Raw genomic sequence first — 19,803 nt, 5'->3', positions numbered from 1 at the left:
CACACACACACAGCGAGTCGTGTTCAGCTGTATTCAGAGGTTTTATTGAGTTTCACACATTTTGAATCCGACCCACTCCCAAACATACAAAACACTTTTTACACGTTTACATTTCATCTGTCGCTAAAACCGACGACGCTAACAAAAAGAAGACAACGTGACACCAACATAACCAGACACCGTGCTCTTTACCCAGCAGCCACCAGGACAGCGAGGAAGTCCAGGAGGACCGACCAACAGCTCTGCAGCGCTACATCATGGCTCCATCACCTCAGATATAGTTATCAGGTTATAGCCGAGGTTTAATTGAAACCAGCTTCCTGCTCTGATGTCCAGAGTCGGCGCGCTTCTGCCCGAGACACATAATGAAGGTCCGGACTGGCGTTACCAAGAGAATTTAACCTAATTCAGCCTTATAAACCTGATATAACAAAAGAAATTCTTACTATTTTTGAAAGCACAAAGAAATTCCCGAAATAAAAGATCCAGTGCAGTGTGAAGCTGTGCAGGAGGAGGGGAAAGAAAATCCCACATAACACCATTTACATTTAAAACGAACCATAATCCTTAATTTCAACTCTAATCTCAGATTATCTGCTGTGTCCACGCTCCAGATGCTGAGAAGATGGAGTTTAACAGCTGGCAGACTCTCAGTGAGATCTGCAGTAACAGTCACTAATAAATACGACGAGCAAAAATAACAGAGTCAGGTCAACAGGAAGAGCTCCACAGCAGCAGCTTCAGAGGGTTAATGGTGTCAGCCCAAGGACACAAACCCCCCCCTCCACACTGACAATAACTGTCATTCCCACTGGTGCGCTCGCATGATACCAACAGTTTCTTGCATTGGTCACAATTCAAACATGGTCAAGGCTCATGAGCGGGACTGTGAGGAGGATTTTAAAATCAAACAGAACCAGATTGACAAAATGAACTAAAAACACCATGGCACTGCTCACAAACCGCCGCGATGATGTGAGCACACCACGGATTGCTCAGCAGCAGAGAAAACCGCCATCACCATCCGACCGACGGGGCCTGCGTTTGTTTTAAACTGCGCTCATGTGAAAAATAACAACTACCTGGATCCACGTATTGAGATCAGCAAGGAGTTTGCCAGATTGATCCAACTGACACGAGCACGATCCGATCCAGCAACATTTGCTTTGATCGCGCTTGGTCACATGACTTCACAGTACATGAATATGTGGAGTTTAATGCTCAGGATTTTAGAGTTTCAGGGCAGCTACAAACCATCGAGTCACCTCCTCCGAGGGTAAGCGTACGTGCAGACGCAGTCTGCAGGTTTAACCTGAACCCGGTGGGTCGGCTTCGTGTGGGCAAGATGGAACAGCCCGTGTTAAAACTGGGCCTCGGCGGAGGAAATTCAGACAGAGTGAAAATGAATATTATTATTTAACAGTGACAGGACATCAGGTGTCTGCAGGTGAGATTCTGTGGATGACATCACGATCACATGAGTTTATTTAAACTGCTCTCAACTCTGAGTGAAACCATCTGACACGCTCACTGTGCAGCTACAGGTGTTTCCCCTCATCTTCCAGCTCATCTCAGACTTGAGCATCTCACCTGGATACCTGACAACAACTGCTCTGCAGCGTTTGACTGTATATAAAAGATGGACAGAGAATTTAAACCTGCATTCTCTCAAACATCCAGCAGTGGGTGACTTGCCTGAGGTCTATGAGAGTATGATCTCTCAGCTCATGGTCCTGGTGTGTTTTGGTGAAGAAAACAGGAAGTTAATTTCAGAGGAGATGGTCTAATTAGAGTAGTAAAGGAGCAGGAAGCAGGTAAGGATTTAGGGCGGGGCTTCATGTGACTGATGGTGATTGTTAAAAACCCAATTTAAGGTGTTACTAACTGCTGGGTGATAGCATGGTAGCCATCTTTTATATACAGTCTGTGATTTTAATGCATTATAGAGCAGTAGCCTGCATTAATTTAAAAAAAAGGCAAATTGTCTCGATTTATTTCCTGAGGCTCCAGAGCAGGAACAGGAACTCACTTCCTGTTTCTGGTCATTTCCACCAGACTGGACCTGCAGAACCCACAATCATGACCCCAGTTCACACTGTGTGTTTGTGTGCCCTCTGATAGGCTGACCCCTTCTCCTCTCCTCACAGTGCCTTGCTTAAAGGCAACAAGGAAATGACAATTGGCATTAAGGCCTCAGACAGAAACAGGAAGTGAAGGCAGGGAGAGGAGAAGGAGGCGGAGCAGCGAGGTCTGTTAGCGTGGTGTCCCGCCCTCCCCGGGGCTGATTGGGAAACTGTTTATTTGAGGTCCAGCACCATGCTGGCCGGGTTCTCTAGGTACTCCCTCCACAGGTTGGAGAAGCGACACATGGTGGCGCCGTCGATAATGCGGTGATCCGCTGACCAGCTGACCTTCATGATGTGAGCTGGGACCACCTGACCGGCAGCGTCGAACCTCGGCAGCACCTGGACAGACAGACAGGAAGTCAGCAAGCCGTGTTAAAAAACAAACAGCTGCTCTGTAATGCCACATCTTCAGCAGCAGGTAACAGTGTAGCTGAATGGATAAACTCCTGAATTATGGTCCATGCACCATCTCCTGCGGTTTCACAGAAGAAAGAAGAACATCAGGTGGGTATCTGAGCATGCTCAGAGCCTGCCAGCTGATTGAACATTCACCTGATAGTCAGACGGTCCGGTTTAACTTCCTGTTGTGATTCACGAAGAAACCACAAGCACACCTTAGTAAGTTTTCCTTCCTCTGAACAAAATAGTTTATTTTTCAGTGTGAGGAACAAAACCCTCCTCCGAAAGCCAGAGAACATCATTCTCCTGAAGACACTGATTTAAATAATTTATAAAATATTTATAAATATTTATATGAATTTATAAAATAAATTCATATTTAATATTTTACAAACCAGGTCAAATGTTTTATATTCTTGAAGATATTGAAATAGAACAGGTAATCAGAGTCAAGGTGAGGTACACTTTAGACCATCTTCTTGTTCTTTATTGCGATCCTTGATATCTTGTGCTATTCACCCTTTTTCCTCTCATAGTAAACTAAAACACACCTGAGTCTGTCTGTGCTGTGTGTTCGGTCTGACCACGGCTCACCTGGATCTTTCCTAGCGCGCCGATGGCGACCTCGGGTGGGAGGATCACGGGCTTGGCGTACGTGCCTCCGATCTGGTTCGAACACAGCAAGCAGAGTGAGGTCAGTGCAGCTTCTCTCAGCACTGTTGTGATATTTTGTGTCGCTGTTGTTTTCAGACTCACAGATCCAATGTTGGACAGCGTGAAAGTGCCCCCCATCAGGTCGGCAGTGCCCAGCTGACCCGATGCTCCGAGTACCTGCAGGCGGTTCAACTCAAGGGCAATCTCTAACACGCTGAGCAGCTGGACATTCTTCACGTTGGGAACCAGCAGACCCTGACTCGTGTCCATTGCCAGGCCGATGTTGTGGGACGCCTGAATCACATGAAACACTACCATCAGCACTAATGACGCCACTGAGCAGCCAGGGAAGCAAAACCGGCTCAGAGCGTGCTCTTACCTTGTAGGTGATGTTCTGGCAGTCCTCATCCACCGAGGCATTGAGGATCGGGAAGTGGTGGAGACCGAGGGAGGCAGCCTGAGCCAATGAGAGCACAGCATTAACTTCAATACCAAACATGGGATCGATCGGCAGCTCGTGCATGGCGCCTTAACCCCCAACCTTGATGAAGAAGGGCATGTAGCTCAGTCTGACACCACGACTCTTGGCGAGAGGTTTCAGCTCTGACCTCAAAGCCACCAGGCGACTCAGATCAATCTCGTCACAGTAACCGAAGTGAGGAATCTTCAGCGCCACAGTCATTGTCTTCACCATCGCTTTCTGGAAACCTGAAGAGCCAATCAGAATGTTTACAGAGAAAAGAGATGACATGCAAGGCTCGCAGTGAACAGCGCGACACTTTGGTGTGACAGCAATCTCTGACCTTTGAGGGGCTCCGTCACGTCCTTGCCAGTGAAGACAGGTTTAGGAGTAGCGGGTGGAGGTTTCACAGCCTCCTTAGTGCTCACAGGCTTGGCAGCAGCAGGAGCAGCAGCAGGGGCCGGGGGCGGAGTCTGGATCTCCTGGAAAGGTGTTGGAGGCAAGATGGCTCCTGTTTGCTTCGCCAGGAAGTTCAGGATGTCCTCCTTCAGGATCCGACCATCTTTGCCAGTCCCCACCACCTCACTGAGCTTTATCTGAGGACAAAGCGACACCTCAACTGGGAACACAGTGGGACAGACTGGGACAACCCGATGGGGACAAATAGGAATCACACTTACATTGTTCTCGATGGCGAGGCGTCTGACTGCAGGCGTGGCCTGCGTCTTGTGACCTTTGATCTCCTGGTGGGTGTGTTCTTCTTGAGCCATGGCGGGCGTCTCTACCACGTCCTCCTCCTGGATCACCTCTGAAGGATAACAGCAGTGAGACTTTCAGCCGTGAACTTGGACGGGCAGACGAGCGAAGATCTGCTGATGTCTCACCTGAGCCAGACTCTGTTTCGATATCCACCAGCGGTTTTCCCACAAAGGCCGTGGCATCTACATCGTAGTAGAGCTTTTTGATGACCCCATCATAGCGGCTGGTAATGGTGACCGATGCCTTGTCGCTCTGAACCTCACAGATGCTGTCAAACTGAGAAACTTTGTCTCCTTCCTTTACGTACCTGCCAGAGGAATCCAGTTTTATTTATGCACTTGTAAATCACAAGAACTGAATATGCACAAGGACATATCTTGGTCAAAAATGACTCGAAGGTTCCTCACAGTGTTATTGGAGGCCATATTTCTAAGATTTTCTGTCCCAAGTACAATAACCTCAGTTTTATCTGAATTCAGAAAATTAGAGGTCATCCAGGGCTTTAGGTCTTCCTGACATTCCTGCAGTTTAACTAATTGGTGTGTGTTATCTGGCCTAATGGATAGATAAAGTTGTCAGGGTGTCATCTGCATAGCAGTGAAAATGGATGCTATGCCTTCTGATGATACTACCTAAGGGAAGCATGTATAATGTAAACAGAACTGTTCCTAGCACTGAACCCTGTTGAACTCCATATTTAACTTTAGTGTGTGAAGAGGACTCTCTATTTACATGAACAAACTGGAGTGTAACGAGTTAACAAGCTATACTTCATCACAGGTTACAGGTGGTACATCCTAATCGCTTCATATGTTCACCTGTTTGTTCTTTTACAAACTCTGGGGTTTCAGGTTTGCTTCATTTTAAAAACAAAATAATACCAAAATTTTGTCATGACAATAAAAACGGCTTGAGCTGTTGGACTCTTTTTTTTTTTTTTGGGGGGGGGGGGTCACGTACCACTCCTTGACGGTCACCTCCATGATTCCCTCACCGATGTCAGACAGTTTAAACTGCACGATAGGTCCTTGATTCACTGCCGAACAAAACAAAACAGTGACATTATCAGAGAGGGACAAAACAATCTGCTGGTGGAGGTCAGCGTACACCACCATGAGCGATCTGCCTCAATTCTCCCAGAGTCCATCACACAGCTGAAAACCCAGAACAGTTCACCATGATACAGATCTCCATGGCAATAGTAGAGAGATCAGAAGAGGCCAGGACTCAGGTGCTGCCGGTCTGGACTTACCCACAGCGACATGCAGCCCTCTGCAGCTGAACACCTGGAGCTTCCTGTCACACCTGAAGGTTATTGGCTGCAGAGTCCTGTCACATCTGAAGCTCTGCAGCTGGAAAGATCTGCGGCTCTGCTGACTCAGCTGATGGGAAAAGAGCAGATAACAGAGGTCACCTGGACCAGCCAACACACAGGTGCTTCAAAGCCACGCCCCCTGATATTCAGGGCCTGATGGTTCTTCCTTCAGGTCCTAAATGTCAGACCAGCACCAGCACTCTGAAACTCAAACATGAAACTCCTTCAGCTTCTAATAAAGATGCATACAGGTGTTATTTTAAACAAGGTGGCGATGGAACCCTAACAGAGAAAAAATGCCAGGCAATAAAAAAACAATACATGCCTCTGACACCAGATCTATGTTTCCTCATCTGCATGAAAATGAGGAAACAGAGTGAGTTTACACTGATTTAGTCACTGAAAATAATGCTGAGCTTGACTTTGACACTTTCAGGAAGTGGGGGATGATGGGAAATGGCCTACAGGCTGTCACTCGCTGACAGAAACCCTGCTCAGGCGTTTTTCTTATTACAGGTTTCCTCTGAATTTCTCGAAGGTGACTCACTCCCATGTCACTTCTCAGTCCCATGTCACTTCTCACTAAATAAGACAGGAAGTTCGCTTTGAAAGTTATCCCCATCACTGGAGGACCACCTGTCAACCACGTCGTTTCCGTCGTTTGAAACCACATCTGCTCCTGACGTCTGGAACAAACACCTGTCCTGGTGGCAGCAGGTGAAGCAAGTTTCACCTGCAGGACAAACCCTGAAAATTACTGAGCTCAGATCTGAGTCAGAACCAGAACCCGTACACAGCAGGTTCTGGTTCTGACCCAGACCCTGACCCGGAAACAGCTCCTAACCGTCAGGAAGCAGTCGCAGTTGTTAGATGTTAGCCACAGCATGCTAGCTCAGAGGCTGTCTCATTCCATTAGGGTTAGCATCAGCTAGCTATGCTAATGCACTGAGCTTGGTGACGTTGCGCACACTCTCCGTTAGCATTAGCCGCAGGTCAGCATTAAGCGCTTTCAGAGCCTTTGAGGAGAACAAGAAGCTTGTATTTGCTCACCAGCAACCGCCTGAACGCGCCGAGAGAGCCTCTGGTCACCGCTGCCATCTCTGTGCTCCGCCGCACGCCCCTCTCTGCAGCCAATCAGTGCGCAGCGCCGGCCTCTCTTCTTCTGCTGCTTCCCGCAGGGCTCGCAGACGTCACACAGGTGTGATGGCGCCACGATCAGGAGCGCTAATGAACAACAAATTGATTTATCAATCCTTTTCTGGTTTTTACAGCCTTAGACGTTCCACAGTTTTTATCCATTATTAATAATAAAAATGATTTGTTATTTATTTAAAGACGGGTCAGCATCATGACATCGGCAAGCTGCCGTTTGTGCACCTGTCCAGATAAGGTAAGATAAGATAAGACTTTATTGATCCTGCGGCGGGGAAATTTGTGCATTACCACAGCTCAGGTACAGATAGTAGAAGAATGCAAAGAGTATACCAGAATATAAAGTCAAGAAATACGAAATAAATAAGATAATACAATATATACAATGGTAGATTGTACACGCACACTCAGAATGTGTTCTTGATAGGAGTTGTGGAAATATGCAAGAAATAAAAGAAAAACTATTCTACTACTACTACTATTACTATGGCAGAGAAATCAGACAAACACAGTTGTGTGGCTTAAAAGTACTTTAGTGATGTTAAGCCTTTTAAAAGAATTTTGTAAACAACACAGTATTACAATAGGTTTTAACAGAACTTCAAGTATAAAAATTTCCCCCAAAGTAGCAAAAAAATAGAATAAAAATAAAATTGTGCACAAGTAAAAGAATTAGTCCTTTTAAGTCCAAATGGTACCAGTGGGGCCCATGACAAACAGGTGTATTGCATTAGAGTCCGTCCAATGAGGAGTGTGTGTGTGTGATTGTCTGTCCTACCGTACTACTTGTACAGTAGAGGATTGTAGTCCATCAATGTGCAAATGAGTGTGCGTGTATATGTATATCGTCTCCTAGGATCTTGGGTTGGCTCGCCATCCAGTGAACACTGGAACACTCTGGGTTCTGGAATCGCTGACCTGGTCTTTGGATTCGTCCCATACAAAAACCTGACCGCTGTCAAGTGGATGGTCAGCGTTTACGTGAAGCCACATCTCAGTAAACCTTCTGGTTTCGCTCTGCCCTCGATAACAGTTTTAGTCCGCCTGCTCAACTCTCAGCTTTCCATCAGCAGGTCCTTCTCTACTGGAAATTAATCTATAAATATAACTTTACTCCTCACAATACCCCTATATGGAACAATAGGTATATCCGTCTGTGTAGGAAATCTGTGTACATGGATGAATGGAGATCTAAAGGGATTTGGGCTGTAGCTCATTTTATGGACAAGAATGGGGTCTTATTAAAACATGAGACGTTTTGTGAGAAATTTGATGTAAGATGTACTGCTAAGAGATATAAATCCCTAATAAAAGCCATCCCAGTCCCTTTGAGATCAATGATAAATGAAGATATTGTACACTCTAAAATTTCTCCTGGACTGAGACAGCTCTACATAGCTGGAGTTGAATTTGGTGACAGCAGGTTTACAAACAAGGTGATCAGGAATATTTTGATAAATGAAATTTGCCCTAATCCGGTTAAAATAAATTATATTCTTAAGGAATTCGAGACCATGGAGGTTAAGGCGATAAGAAGAAAGTATATCTCACTTCCTCTTTCCCCTAAAGTAAAAGAGGTTAACTTTAAAATCATAAATGAGGTTTATCCAACCAATGAATTCTTAAGACGGAAATTTAACTTAGATGTGAACGCCTGCACATTTTGTGAAAATGATATTGAAAGTCTGGATCACTTGTTTTTCTACTGTGAATCAGTGCACTCCTTCTGGATTGACATGTGGAGCTGGCTACAGTCCAGGAGAATTCAGTTACCACATTTGACGGTGACAGTAATAAAATTTGTAATACTTGCTGAGAATGCAGATTTTGACTTGTTGATTAGGACGTTTTTGTTACTGGAACAATTTTTTATTCACAAATGCAGATATTTTAAAGCTAAACCATGTATAAACAGATGGCTGAATGACTATAAACTCTGGGATAATCGCTGAAACGTGAATAAGAAAAAAGCTCATAAACTTGTTGTATTGTTTAACAAGTTTAATCTATGTTAAAAAAGAAACCTCCCTATTTAATGATCATGACTGCCCTTTTTTGTTCATATTGATTTTTGCCTTTAGTTTCAAATCCTTCAATGACTGTTCTTTCTTTTTTGTTAACTCTTTTGGCTTTGTGTTTATTGTTTTTTCTTTTTTTTTTCTTTTTTTCTTCCTCTTTTCTCGTTGTAACGCTCAACCGAGGATATTACATATTCGGATTAATGATGGTGCCTTGTATGTTATACTGTTGTTTATAAATAAAGTTCTTAAAAAAAAAGTCCGCCTGCTCTGTTCGGCTGTAGAAGCAAGAGACTGAAAACTTGGGAGGTGGTACTAAGGAGGGACAAGAGCTGCCAAGAGCTTCACCGATTGGCTGACACGCGAGAAGTGGAGTAAAACAATAGGCTCTCATCAGAGCTCATCAACCCTCGGAGAAACTTAACCCTTGTTTAACCAGAACAAATATATAAATCTGTGTCCCTTTTTTTTTGTTTAAATAAATATAATGATCCCGTTTCAAGGACACTAAGAACAGAAACAATGAACATTAAATGTTTTACTTTTTCTTCTCTTTTGTTTGAGATGATTTTAGGAACTGGGTTACAATAGACATACACACACATGTACAAATACACATACACTAGTGCAGAGTGTCATCACATTAATCAGATTTCATCTCTACAGGGTCATCAGTTTCTACAGTTAGAAGCATAAGAATGTACAGTTGAGCAGTTAGTTGCACACAAGGCCTTACAGCTAAAAACAGGGGACTGTAGGATCAAACCTCTCTGTAGGATCAGCGCTCTGTCCACGATCAAGTTACTGTGCAGTCTTATAAAAAGTAGTGGAAAACCTCTGGGCCATTTTTTTTTTACCGTTTCTATTATGGTTTTGTTTTGCTGTTTTCATTTCTTTGTACAGCGCTTTGTACCTTTATGTGTATAAACTTAAATTACAACGCCCGTGTGGTTTTCCTGCTAGTTGTGCAGTAATGCCAGTTGTTAGTGACATTCGTAGCCGAATTACTGTGAACCTCCTCTGTGTGCAGAGCCTCCTTGCTGAAGGCCTCAGTCTCGTTGTGTGCCGTTAATTTGGTCATTTAATGCATTTGATTTGACAAATATTTTACACTGCACGCTCTTCCTGAGGTAACCCTCCCCGTTCTTCTGCTCCAACAGCAGCAGCTTCTGAGTCCTCCTCAGTTTATACGTGCAATGAACAATTAATCTGTCAGTGCCAATAATTAATATTTATTATCAATGCGTGGCAGAGGTGTGGTCCTTGGCTCAGCTGCAGGGGAAGGGTGATGCAGGGAGGTTAGAGGGACAGGTGGACATGATTAAACTAACGGGGTTCCTCCCTTCGTAAAGTGAGGGCGGAGACCGAAGTGGGAGAGTATGCAGACAGCTGGCGATTGTGTGTGTGTGCTGAACTAGGACGTTGTACATGAGTGCAAAATCAATTAAAAAACCCAGTGTGCCGGGTCACGGTCCTTTACACAACGTAAAGTGAATAACGGAGTCAAATGTCAGCACATATTGTCACATCATCTTTATTCTGCCTCGTCACAGACGTTATTAATATTAAAATACAAGCATTCATGAAATTTGTGGAGAAGCAGCAGGCCGGTCTGAGTCCGTCTCAGCAGACAATGATATCATCACAGAGCGTGCTCGTGTCCGGCTCGTCAGCACTGCTCGAACCCCGCCATCAGAGAGAGCGCCAGAGACTCCACTGCACAACAAGAGAGACAGATGTCATCAGCTCCTCTCTGCTCACAGCATACAACAACACACCGGACAGCTACGGTGGCCCAGAGGTGCCAAACACATATTTCACTAACTGGAAAGGTTTTCAATCATTCAATCCTGTGTGCTGACAGGATGACCAGCACAAACATCCTATTTCTCATTTATTACTATCATATCCTGTTAAATTGACCTCGAAGGATCAGATTGCAGGAGACTTGTGGTTCCTGAGTCTGAGATGATGCAGATGTCAATAACTGAAGGTTGGCTTTTGTTGGCCCTTGGAAAACTTTGACCGCACACGCCCGAGCCCTCATAACGACATTTTCAGGCTGAAAATGTTGTGCGGATATCTCGTGCACTTATGAAGTCGATCCCCTCTGAACTGCGGACACACTCTGTATGGAGGAAACACAGAGCGCTGCAGCTGGATCCCGACAGCCTCGAAGCGCCGACCGATTTTACATTTAAGCTTTTCCAAGTCGGATGTTCTGCACCTTTGGGTCACCGTACACAATCACTGCGTATGACATCATCACCCAGACGACAGACTCACAGTGAGGGAAGGAGCCCCGGCACACCGCCTTATTGAGGATCGTCACAAGGAACATGTGGCAGTTTTTGAAATCAGATTCCATTTTATCGATGGACTCTATCCTGAAAGAGAAACAACATTTAGCTGCAGAGCTGGTGTGTCGTCTCTGTACCTGGATGCGCACAACTGTCACATCAACACCACTGAATAGACACATCACTCTTACTTCCAGGCTCCAGCCTGCCATCTGTCCGAGAAGATGAGCACGAGATTCAGAACCTTCATTATCGCCTCCTTCACAAAACTGACCTGAGAAAAGACAACATGTAGAAACAGGTGAGTCTGAGCAGGGAGCCAAAGTGAGATTCGGCCCACTGAAGGTTCTGGTCCCGCCCACAGTACAGTGTTTTACAAGTTTTCCTGGAAACATAAAGAATCACTGTCTTATCAGATCCAATTTATTTACTTGCCCGCCATCACACACTACAGTGAGGTCAGTACAAGCAGCGGTGCTGATGGTGCAGCAGCATTTTTTTGTACTAAAGCAGGAAAACTGAGAAACACCTCAAGCTGCTCATCGTGTTTGTAAACGAACGAACGCTTTTTCATCATCTCAAACAAACAGGAACCTTCTTTACAGCTGATTGTGTCAGCAGTCAGACTGGTGGTGACGGCACCATCATAAAAGTTCACCTTCTCCCTCAGCAGGCAACGGTCGTGAATCGTGGCCAGGTATCTGTAATGGATCTTGATGAGCTGGTCCAAGTCCTTGGCTTCCTGCACTTGGTGCTGAAACTCGAGTCCCGTGCTGTGCAGAATCTGCCGAGACACAAAGCAGATGAAGAGCCAGAGTTGGTCAAACTGAGAGTGCAGTGAGGACTCACCTCATCCTCACCGAGCCTGGTTCTGCAGGAGGTGTCTTCCTGTTAAAAGGGAATTTTCCCTTCCCACTGTCACAATTGGCATGGTCATAGGGGGTCATAGGATTGTTGGGTTTTTCTCTGTATATTTGATTGTAGGGTCTACCTTACAATATAAAGCACCTTGTGGTGACTGCTGTTGTGATTTGGTGCTGTGCAAATAAAAATGAAGTGAATTGAATGTCATGGGTGCACTTCCTGTTTGCAGGAGGTCAGTTTGGTGGCTTGCCTCACCCTCGTCATGATGTAGTTGTGAAGGCTGTTGACAAAGTGCATCAGTTTGACCCTGAGCAGACACATCCTGTGGATCTGCTGGTTCACGCGCTCTTTGACCTTGACCTCCTCGGCTGTGGCGCCCTCCAGCTTCTTAGTGACGTCTGTAAAACCTACAAGTAACAACCATTTATCAGAGAAATGACTAAAACGGGCTTATTTTCAGTTTTCAGCTTCACGTGGAGCTTGTACCACTGAATCGAAGCGTGTCCAGACTGTACTTGGCCCATTTGATCTGCAGCAGGAGGAGGAACACTTGGTTGTAGATCTTCTGACACTCAGAGCTGATCACAATGTCCACGGGCCAGGGAACCTGTGCAGACACGCACCAGGAAACGTCAGGTGGCAGATTGAACAACGCACCGACAGACACCAAAGCACAAACTGCAGTGTTCACCTTGTAGCTCAGCGTGAGGACTTCCAGGTTGTTCACAGGCTGTTTTTTCCTGGAAGCGTCGATGGGCTCCAGAAACACCGACAGCCTGGGAAACAGAGATGCCTGATCAAACTGATTCTAACCTAAATAAGGAACTGTGTCACAGCACATTTGCACTGTACCTGCTGCTGTCCTCCGGGTAGCGCTGTCCGACCGCCTCTTGCAGCTGCACGTTCAGAAACGACGGCTGCTGCCAGCTCTCCTTCTCCTGCACCTTGTCAAAGATGGCCGTGTAAAAATCATACATGGTGTCTCCAGCTTCCAGCAGGAAGTAGTTCCTCATCGCCTGAAGGTATTCCAGCAACCTGCAGACACGCCACAGAGCTCAGAAGCTTCCCTTTCCCTCATTGTGGAACAGGAAAAGCGTCGCTGAAGAGCCGTGCTTACCTGTAGTCTTTTGTCAGAGTCTTCATCAGGTTCCCACAGCACTCAATGTACCTCCTCTCAATGTGCGGGTAGAGACAGGAACGCAGTGTGAGCTCAAACGTCTGGCAGGTGACCGACTGGGACGAGCGGTCCACGCTGAAATCCCCTCCGGAGAAACACTCCTGGAAGTCGCTCTGCTCCAAGTACAGTCTGAGGAAGAGGAGGGCAGACAGAACGCACTCAGACTCGGGAATAAAGAAATCTCGCTCGTATCCGTGCAGAGCTCGGAGGAGTGGAAAACAGAAAATCTCACATCACAATTTGTTTGTCACATTGGGAGCTAAAGACAAACTCTGAGCTGTCCGCTCTTCGAAGACGTAAACAGCTTACATTTCTGACAATCTGCATCTTCATCCTGCGATGAATCCCTGACTTTTTGTTGATCCTCGCTGGACATTTGCTCAGAGGCTTGTAGAAGAACTCTGGCATTACCTGGCAAAGTTGATGGCCAGCAGCGGGTCATGGACATCGTCAATCTCGAGGTGCCGCGCCATGATGGACTGCATCTTGATCAGACTCCTCCTTGTGGACTGCTGCTCCGTCACACCGCCCATTGGAGACTCCTCTCGGCTGCAGAGGCGCGACTGCACGGACTCCAGAAAAAGCGTGTGCAGACTCTTCCTCTCTGCGTCTGCAAGCAAACATCCAGGACAGACAGCCCAGGTTAGTGAGGTCAGCTCATTGGCAGAGGCATGGAACTCAACAAACCCTGAGGACATCCAGGAGAGCAGAAGCATAGAAAACCCCATCTGTGGTTTGTGTTGACCCGGTCAATGCAGCGCCTTCCTTTACTGAAACAAACAGACAGAACGAAGCACTGACCTCTGGAGGCTCGCTGCGACTTCTCTGCCTCCTTGCAGTCCAGATTCTTGAGCAGCTGCATGGACTTCCCGGCCATGATAATCTGCTTGAGGACAGGTTTAAGGAAGGACACCATGGTGAGCTGTCTGCCCCCCAAGGCCTGATCCCCCCCAGAGCTCCCGCTGGCCGCGTCATTCAGCTTCTCCTCGCTGTCCACAGTCTCCGATACGCTGTACAGCGTGTAGGTGGCGTACCAGAAGTCCCTGTGATTCACGGGCACGTCTTTGTTCCTGCAGCGGGAGAAAGAAACTCAGCCCACAAAACGCTGCTGACATCACATCACATCACATGCACACACACGGTTTCTGCAGCGCACCTCTGGATGATGAATTCTCTGGCAGGGTCAAACAGATGGCCGTGAACGATCCACTCGTCCACGATCTCCAAATACGGCCGGACCGTCTCCGTCCACAGGGAGAACAACAACGCCACCTGGCAGACAGAGAGAGCAGATGTGTTTGTTTCCTTCCACTAAATCGCCCCCATGTCACAGTATCCCGCGACGAGTGCTCACTGCCTGCTCCGATGCCTCGCCGACGCTGTCATACTCGATGATGGCCTTATAGAGGGTGTTGAGCAGGTGAGACGCCCGCACAACGTTGGGGGTGGCGGGCGGCACTTCGGCGACACCCGTGCAAAAGACCCTGTGCAGCACTTTGATCTGAGCCAGGTGAGGGCTGAGCCGCTCCAGCACTGCAGACAGAGTCACGGTCTCATCTGCAAACAGACACGACGCAGATTGGGAATCAAACGAAGGCGGCCGGGTTCAGGATGACAGAACAAGAAAACCAGCACGAAAACAGGAAGCCTCAGTGATCCCTAAACAAGCTTGGACTTACCGTTGCATATGAGCTCCCTCTCAATCGTGGTAAGCTCCTCCTTGAAACTTGTGAAGTACTTGTTGAGTGCCCACACGAAGGCCTGGTAGGTCCTGAAGGGAGGCTCGGAGGCCTTCTTAGAGCCGTAGGTGGACGCGGTGCCTGGCGGGCCCGGCTCCGAGCTGTGGCCCGTCACCTCGTCGATGAACCTCTGCAGCCTGAACACAGCCTGACCATAGACGGCGATGTGCTCGAGGACAGAGCGCAGGCAGTTCTGCAGCACAGAGGAGAAAAAACACGTTTCACTACAGCCCGCATTGCACGTGCTCAGTGACGTCCGTCAGATGTGAACTCACGCCAGTCAGATGAGTCACCACCACATTACTTCTGACTGACACCTTTCCGTCGTGCTGCTGGAATATGAAGTGTTTCTTGACCCCAGAGAGAAGCCTGCAGGAACAAACTCACACAGTCAGCAGGACCCTGAACTCACTCTCAACACAAACCTGATCTCGGCGTGTGGCGACCTGCAGGCGACTGTCGTCATCTCTTACCACAGCGTTTCTCGAATTACTTGCGTCTCTGTGACGAAGGCCTTCTCTTCTGGCAGGTACAGCGGGTCCGTGTTATACAGGTGCTGATCCCTGAGGGGACAAATGCAGCATCAGCACCAAATACTCTAATTTCAAACTATAGCTCCTCCCCCAACTGCACCCAGGCATCCCTCTCCCAGCTCTTCCGTTGGGGGGGGGGGGGGTTCCATGTCCAAATGTTCTCCCCACAGGTAGGACACTGTATATTAATTTTTAACAATCAGTGAGGATGAGCTCACCACACATTGAGGAGGTTGGAGTGCAGATGGAGGCTGTGGGGAAAACGAGGTGCGTGCGGTGCCCAGTACGGGGTCACCAGATGCTGCTCCAGCCAGGCCCTAGCGTCAGGCTCCCCCACTGAGAGGAAACATGGGGAAAAGGTTCAGTGTGACAATAAAACACCCTCCATGTCCGAGTCGCTTACACTGCAGCGCATTCTGGGTAGTGACATCAACGTTTTCTGTTCAGCTTTTGTGATGAACAGGAAACAAACCAGACGCTCCTGCCTCTCATTTGGTGAAAACGTTGTAAAGACCTGCACCTTCTGCTGTGTGACTGCTTCGCACCTGTCCACGTGACTGGAACGGTCTTGTTGGCGTTGTCCTGGTCCTCCTGAGGCGTCCTGTCCAGCTGGATCCCAGAGTCCTCCCTGCTGATTGGCTGCTGACTGTCATCATCCTCGCTCTCCTCCTCAGACCACTCCTATGAAACAGGAAACACTGATGGGCACAGCTTACCTGTAATACGCCTGTAGGTACTGTGCTCAGTATAATACAAAACCAGGCCCATACAAACCAGGACACTTCCTAAAATATATAAAAGCAGAATGCAATGATCTGCAAATCCCATAAACTCATATTTTATCCACAATAGAGCCCAGAAAACACAGTAAATACTCAAAATGAGACATTTTACTGCTTCGTGACAAATCTGAGCTCATGGGGAATTTGGCGACAGCGACACCCTAAAAGTTGGGACGGAGCAACAAAAGTGTGTGAAAGTCAGCGGTGCTAAAGAGAAGATCAAAGGTGAGGTGGCAGCAGGTCGGTCACGTGATCAGGTAGAAAAAGATCATCTCAGAGAGGCGGAGCTTCTCAGAGGTTCACCAACCTATTTAAGAATCACATTCCACGCTGTGAACATCTCATCATCTACACAACATGACATCATCAGCACACTCGGAGGATCTGAGTGTGCTCTCTGTGCACAGGCTGATGACTGTGACCTTCAGCAGCGCTGCATTAGAAAAACCAATCTGTGATAAATCAGTGCACGGCTCAGGAATATTTCCATAAACCAGCGTCTGCGAGCAGCTCGGCGTGCCATCCACACATGCTGGTTACAGCTTTGTCATACTGACACGAAGCCACGTGTGACCATGATCGAGAAACGGCGCCGGCTCCTCTTTAAAATGGACCAAGGCAAAGCAGAAACTGATCTCAGGTCAGAATCATCAGCATGGCTTCAGAGGAGAAGAGTCTGGCCCACCTGCAGTCCAGACCTCTGACCGGCCGACAACATCTAGAGCGTTGTGAAACAGGATGAAGCAGAGCCGGGACTGCCGAGCAGCTGGAATCCTCAATCAGATCAGACCAGCTGCTGTCCTCAGTTCACAGACCATCACAGACTGATGTCAGAGAGGAAACACAGACCTGTCCTACTTTACAGACGTGACGCTGCCGTCAGATTCAACACAAGTTCACGTTTGATTCAAAACAGCTTTTTCTGTTCTACAGTGAAGAAAATGTGACTTTCTTTAGGTTTTTTCAGCGTCTGACTTTGTTGGAGCTTTTCTGGGTTTGTACTTGTGGGTCAGAAATGAGTTTTGTTTTTCTGCCTGTGAACACAAGTTAGTGATGATGTTAAAGTCATGTGACTGTGGTGTGGTGTTCATGTTGCACCACACCACAGTTGCACCAGATCACCCTGAGCAAAAACCCGCTGACACCGGGTTTTCGATCAGAGAATCAGAAACAGCTCTGCATTCATAAAGGTGGGCTCGGTGACTCACAGGTGTGTCTGGGTACGGCCCCATGTCTGCATCCTCGCCCTCCATCAGATATTTAGCCCAGTCAAACTTGTCCTCCGGTTCTGCAGACATAAGATGGAAAGATTAACATAAACTGTGTGATTTTTAGCCTTCAAGGCTAAGTGCTAAGGTTATCTGGAAACAAATCATTTGGCCTTTGACATGAAGTGAACTTATAATCACTGCACTGATGTTGTGCAGCGAAACACGGTGGGCAGATTTCCTGCTGCTGAAGCTTTTGCTCTGACTCTGAAACAGAAACATGGGCGCGACTGTGACGACTTCACTGGAATCTGTTCATCTGATCCTGGTGTCAAAGCATCATTAGCATCTGTAATGTGGGATTCACTAAAACAAAGCTTTGGTTTAAAAAGTTCTACTTTTAATGAGAGAAAAAAAACTGCTTTGGAAGAATATGTGAAAAACCTTCTGTTTGTACCGTTTGTGTTTCCAACTCCAACCTGAGAAAAGCAGAATTAATGAATTCAGAATGTGTTGACACGTTGGTCACAGATAAAGGGAACTATGCGGTTCTCACCGGCCTCCTTCAGCCTGGGTCGTTCTGTGAAGTCTGTGTTTGAGGGGGATCCCGACAGGCAGAGCAGCAGTGACAGTATGCTGTAGTGTGCATCGGTCTGAGGAAACACAGATCACGTTTCACTGAGATATTCTCACATCATTGCAGTCATGTTTCAATGTTTGAGCCCGACACACCAGAAAACTGTGTGTGTAACATGTGATACTGACCCATTAGGGCTGCGTCATCTGTCAGAAAACTAGCGCACACCTTATTACTGTGCCCTTTTCTCTTGCACTGCTGTGTCTGTATCGTTCTGTCTTTGTTTTGGTTTCTTGCACACTTTATGTAGTCTTGTGTTGATCGTCTGATATATGTAGCACCATGGTCTTGGAGGAATGCTGTCTCGCTTCACTGTGTACTGTACCACCACACATGGTGGGAATGACAATAAAGCCACTTGACTTGAAAAGACTAATGTGATTGTTTATTGATTGCAAGTTTACACTTAATTACCTTCATCCATCCAAAATCCCCTCTGACTCTCATTCACAAGTTTCATGCTAGAATATGATGCAGCATGCCAACACTGACTGGTGTCGCACATGAGTATTAATCGCGTGTCCGTCTGTGATAGAGCAGAAAACAGCTGTGCGCTACCTTTTTCCCATCTGTGTTCGGTAAAGGTGAGTTCAGGAATTCTTCAGTCAGTCTCATCCAGCTTTCTGCTTTCTGTAGGTCCGAGTGCACCACGAGCTTCTCGTAGATTCTGGAAAACAGGGCAGACTGTCACTATACCATAACGTTAGCTGGAGACGAAGAGCGGAGGATGACGATGGAGCTGCCAGGCAGGAGGAGAAGAAGAAGAACTCAGGGGAGGTTGGTGGATGTAGCGAAGGGGGACAAGCAGAAGGGTGCAGTGACAGAGGAGGATTCTGGGACAGGAGGACATGCAGAGCCCTGAAGGAGAACATACACATGTTTAGTTTGCTCAGACATCACTGTTTTGAAGGAGTCACTCACCCGCTGACACTGCGCTCCACTTTGTGGCTGTCTGTGTCCAGATATCGATGAAACCTGAGGAGACACGAGGCGGATGTTAGGACGCTGTGTGCAACAGCCTGCTCCCTCACACACCCGTAAAAACTCACTTAAAGTTGGACCAGGCGAATTTGAGCGCCAGCTGGAAGTTTTGGTCCTCCTCATCCTCGATCCCGCTGAGACACCTGATCAGCCGCTTCGTCTCTCTCTCACTCTCCTTTTCGAAGGTGCTCCAGTGCGCCATGTTGACGCTGTCAGCCGAGCTGCAGTCCCCGTGAACGGGCACAGATCGAAGCGGCCTGTCGGTCTGCTTCCAGCCCGCGGTTTCCACCCGCGAACAGGCTAACAGCACCGGAGATGTCTTAAATGCGCCATTATAGACAAATGGCTGTCTCCTCCATTGATTCCTACAGGACCGCGCAGTGTTAGCCCCACCTCCATAACAAACAAGTAGCACTGAGCATGCGCAAAAACAATTCAAATTAGTTACGGTTTTTATTTTTTACTGTTTTAAAATGGTTAAACCTCGTTTCTCAGTCGGTACAAAAAAGGACAAAAACTGAATATTCCACTTTCTGTGAATCTACGTAGGAAAATGGCGGTAATGCATCCGTATGAGCAGCAGAGGGCGCACGGGCACTAGTAAACAAAAAGCACTGAAGTCAAAGGAGCTTGCAAAGAAAAGCGTCTGGACTTCTTTAAGTTTACTTGAAGACGTTTCACCTCTCATCCGAGAAGCTT

At 47.1% G+C, this 19,803-nt stretch overlaps 2 protein-coding genes across 2 annotated transcripts; both read right to left on the bottom strand.

Annotated features, from left to right (window-relative positions):
• Positions 1-22: 22 nt before the first annotated feature.
• On the bottom strand, positions 23-6,880 carry dbt (dihydrolipoamide branched chain transacylase E2). The gene is made up of 11 exons (XM_084922039.1): positions 6,764-6,880; positions 5,651-5,780; positions 5,359-5,434; positions 4,524-4,705; positions 4,320-4,447; positions 3,983-4,235; positions 3,721-3,887; positions 3,559-3,636; positions 3,282-3,473; positions 3,120-3,191; positions 23-2,465 (listed from the first exon to the last, which is right to left on the bottom strand). Exons 1-11 carry the CDS (start codon positions 6,809-6,811, stop codon positions 2,298-2,300), a joined length of 1,494 nt encoding a protein of 497 aa, XP_084778165.1. The 5' UTR covers positions 6,812-6,880; the 3' UTR covers positions 23-2,297.
• Positions 6,881-10,401: 3,521 nt separating this feature from the next.
• Positions 10,402-19,500, bottom strand: tubgcp5 (tubulin gamma complex component 5). Its single transcript, XM_084922603.1, has 23 exons — positions 19,173-19,500; positions 19,045-19,098; positions 18,682-18,790; positions 18,043-18,139; positions 17,487-17,566; positions 16,042-16,177; positions 15,715-15,832; positions 15,437-15,526; positions 15,239-15,332; positions 14,904-15,156; positions 14,579-14,781; positions 14,381-14,496; positions 14,026-14,294; positions 13,636-13,834; positions 13,165-13,353; positions 12,900-13,082; positions 12,739-12,823; positions 12,534-12,654; positions 12,303-12,454; positions 11,842-11,967; positions 11,375-11,457; positions 11,170-11,270; positions 10,402-10,599 (listed from the first exon to the last, which is right to left on the bottom strand). The coding sequence occupies exons 1-23, from the start codon at positions 19,304-19,306 to the stop codon at positions 10,553-10,555; spliced, it is 3,039 nt and encodes a 1,012-aa protein (XP_084778729.1). The 5' UTR covers positions 19,307-19,500; the 3' UTR covers positions 10,402-10,552.
• Between the last annotated feature and the right edge of the window lie 303 nt (positions 19,501-19,803).

This window comes from Perissodus microlepis, chromosome 23 (assembly GCF_051167445.1).
Source record: "Perissodus microlepis isolate ML-2025 ecotype Zambia chromosome 23, ASM5116744v1, whole genome shotgun sequence".
In the NCBI taxonomy this organism is placed as follows: Eukaryota; Metazoa; Chordata; class Actinopteri; order Cichliformes; family Cichlidae; genus Perissodus; species Perissodus microlepis.
Note: the sequence above shows the minus strand (reverse complement) of the source record. Positions and strands in the feature narration are given on the sequence as shown.

What these genes read in the sequence shown, in the direction of transcription:
- tubgcp5 (XM_084922603.1), bottom strand. Translation starts at nt 19,306, where the DNA reads ATGGCGCACTGGAGCACCTTCGAAAAGGAGAGTGAGAGAGAGACGAAG. An exon ending in TACCCGGAGGACAGCAGCAG is followed by an intron (nt 12,824 to 12,899) that starts GTACAGTGCAAA and finishes TCTGTTTCCCAG; the next exon opens with GCTGTCGGTGTTTCTGGAGC. An exon ending in GGACACGCTTCGATTCAGTG is followed by an intron (nt 12,455 to 12,533) that starts GTACAAGCTCCA and finishes TGTTACTTGTAG; the next exon opens with GTTTTACAGACGTCACTAAG.
- dbt (XM_084922039.1), bottom strand. Translation starts at nt 6,811, where the DNA reads ATGGCAGCGGTGACCAGAGGCTCTCTCGGCGCGTTCAGGCGGTTGCTG. An exon ending in CGTGACGGAGCCCCTCAAAG is followed by an intron (nt 3,888 to 3,982) that starts GTCAGAGATTGC and finishes TTGGCTCTTCAG; the next exon opens with GTTTCCAGAAAGCGATGGTG. An exon ending in GCCAGAACATCACCTACAAG is followed by an intron (nt 3,474 to 3,558) that starts GTAAGAGCACGC and finishes CATGTGATTCAG; the next exon opens with GCGTCCCACAACATCGGCCT.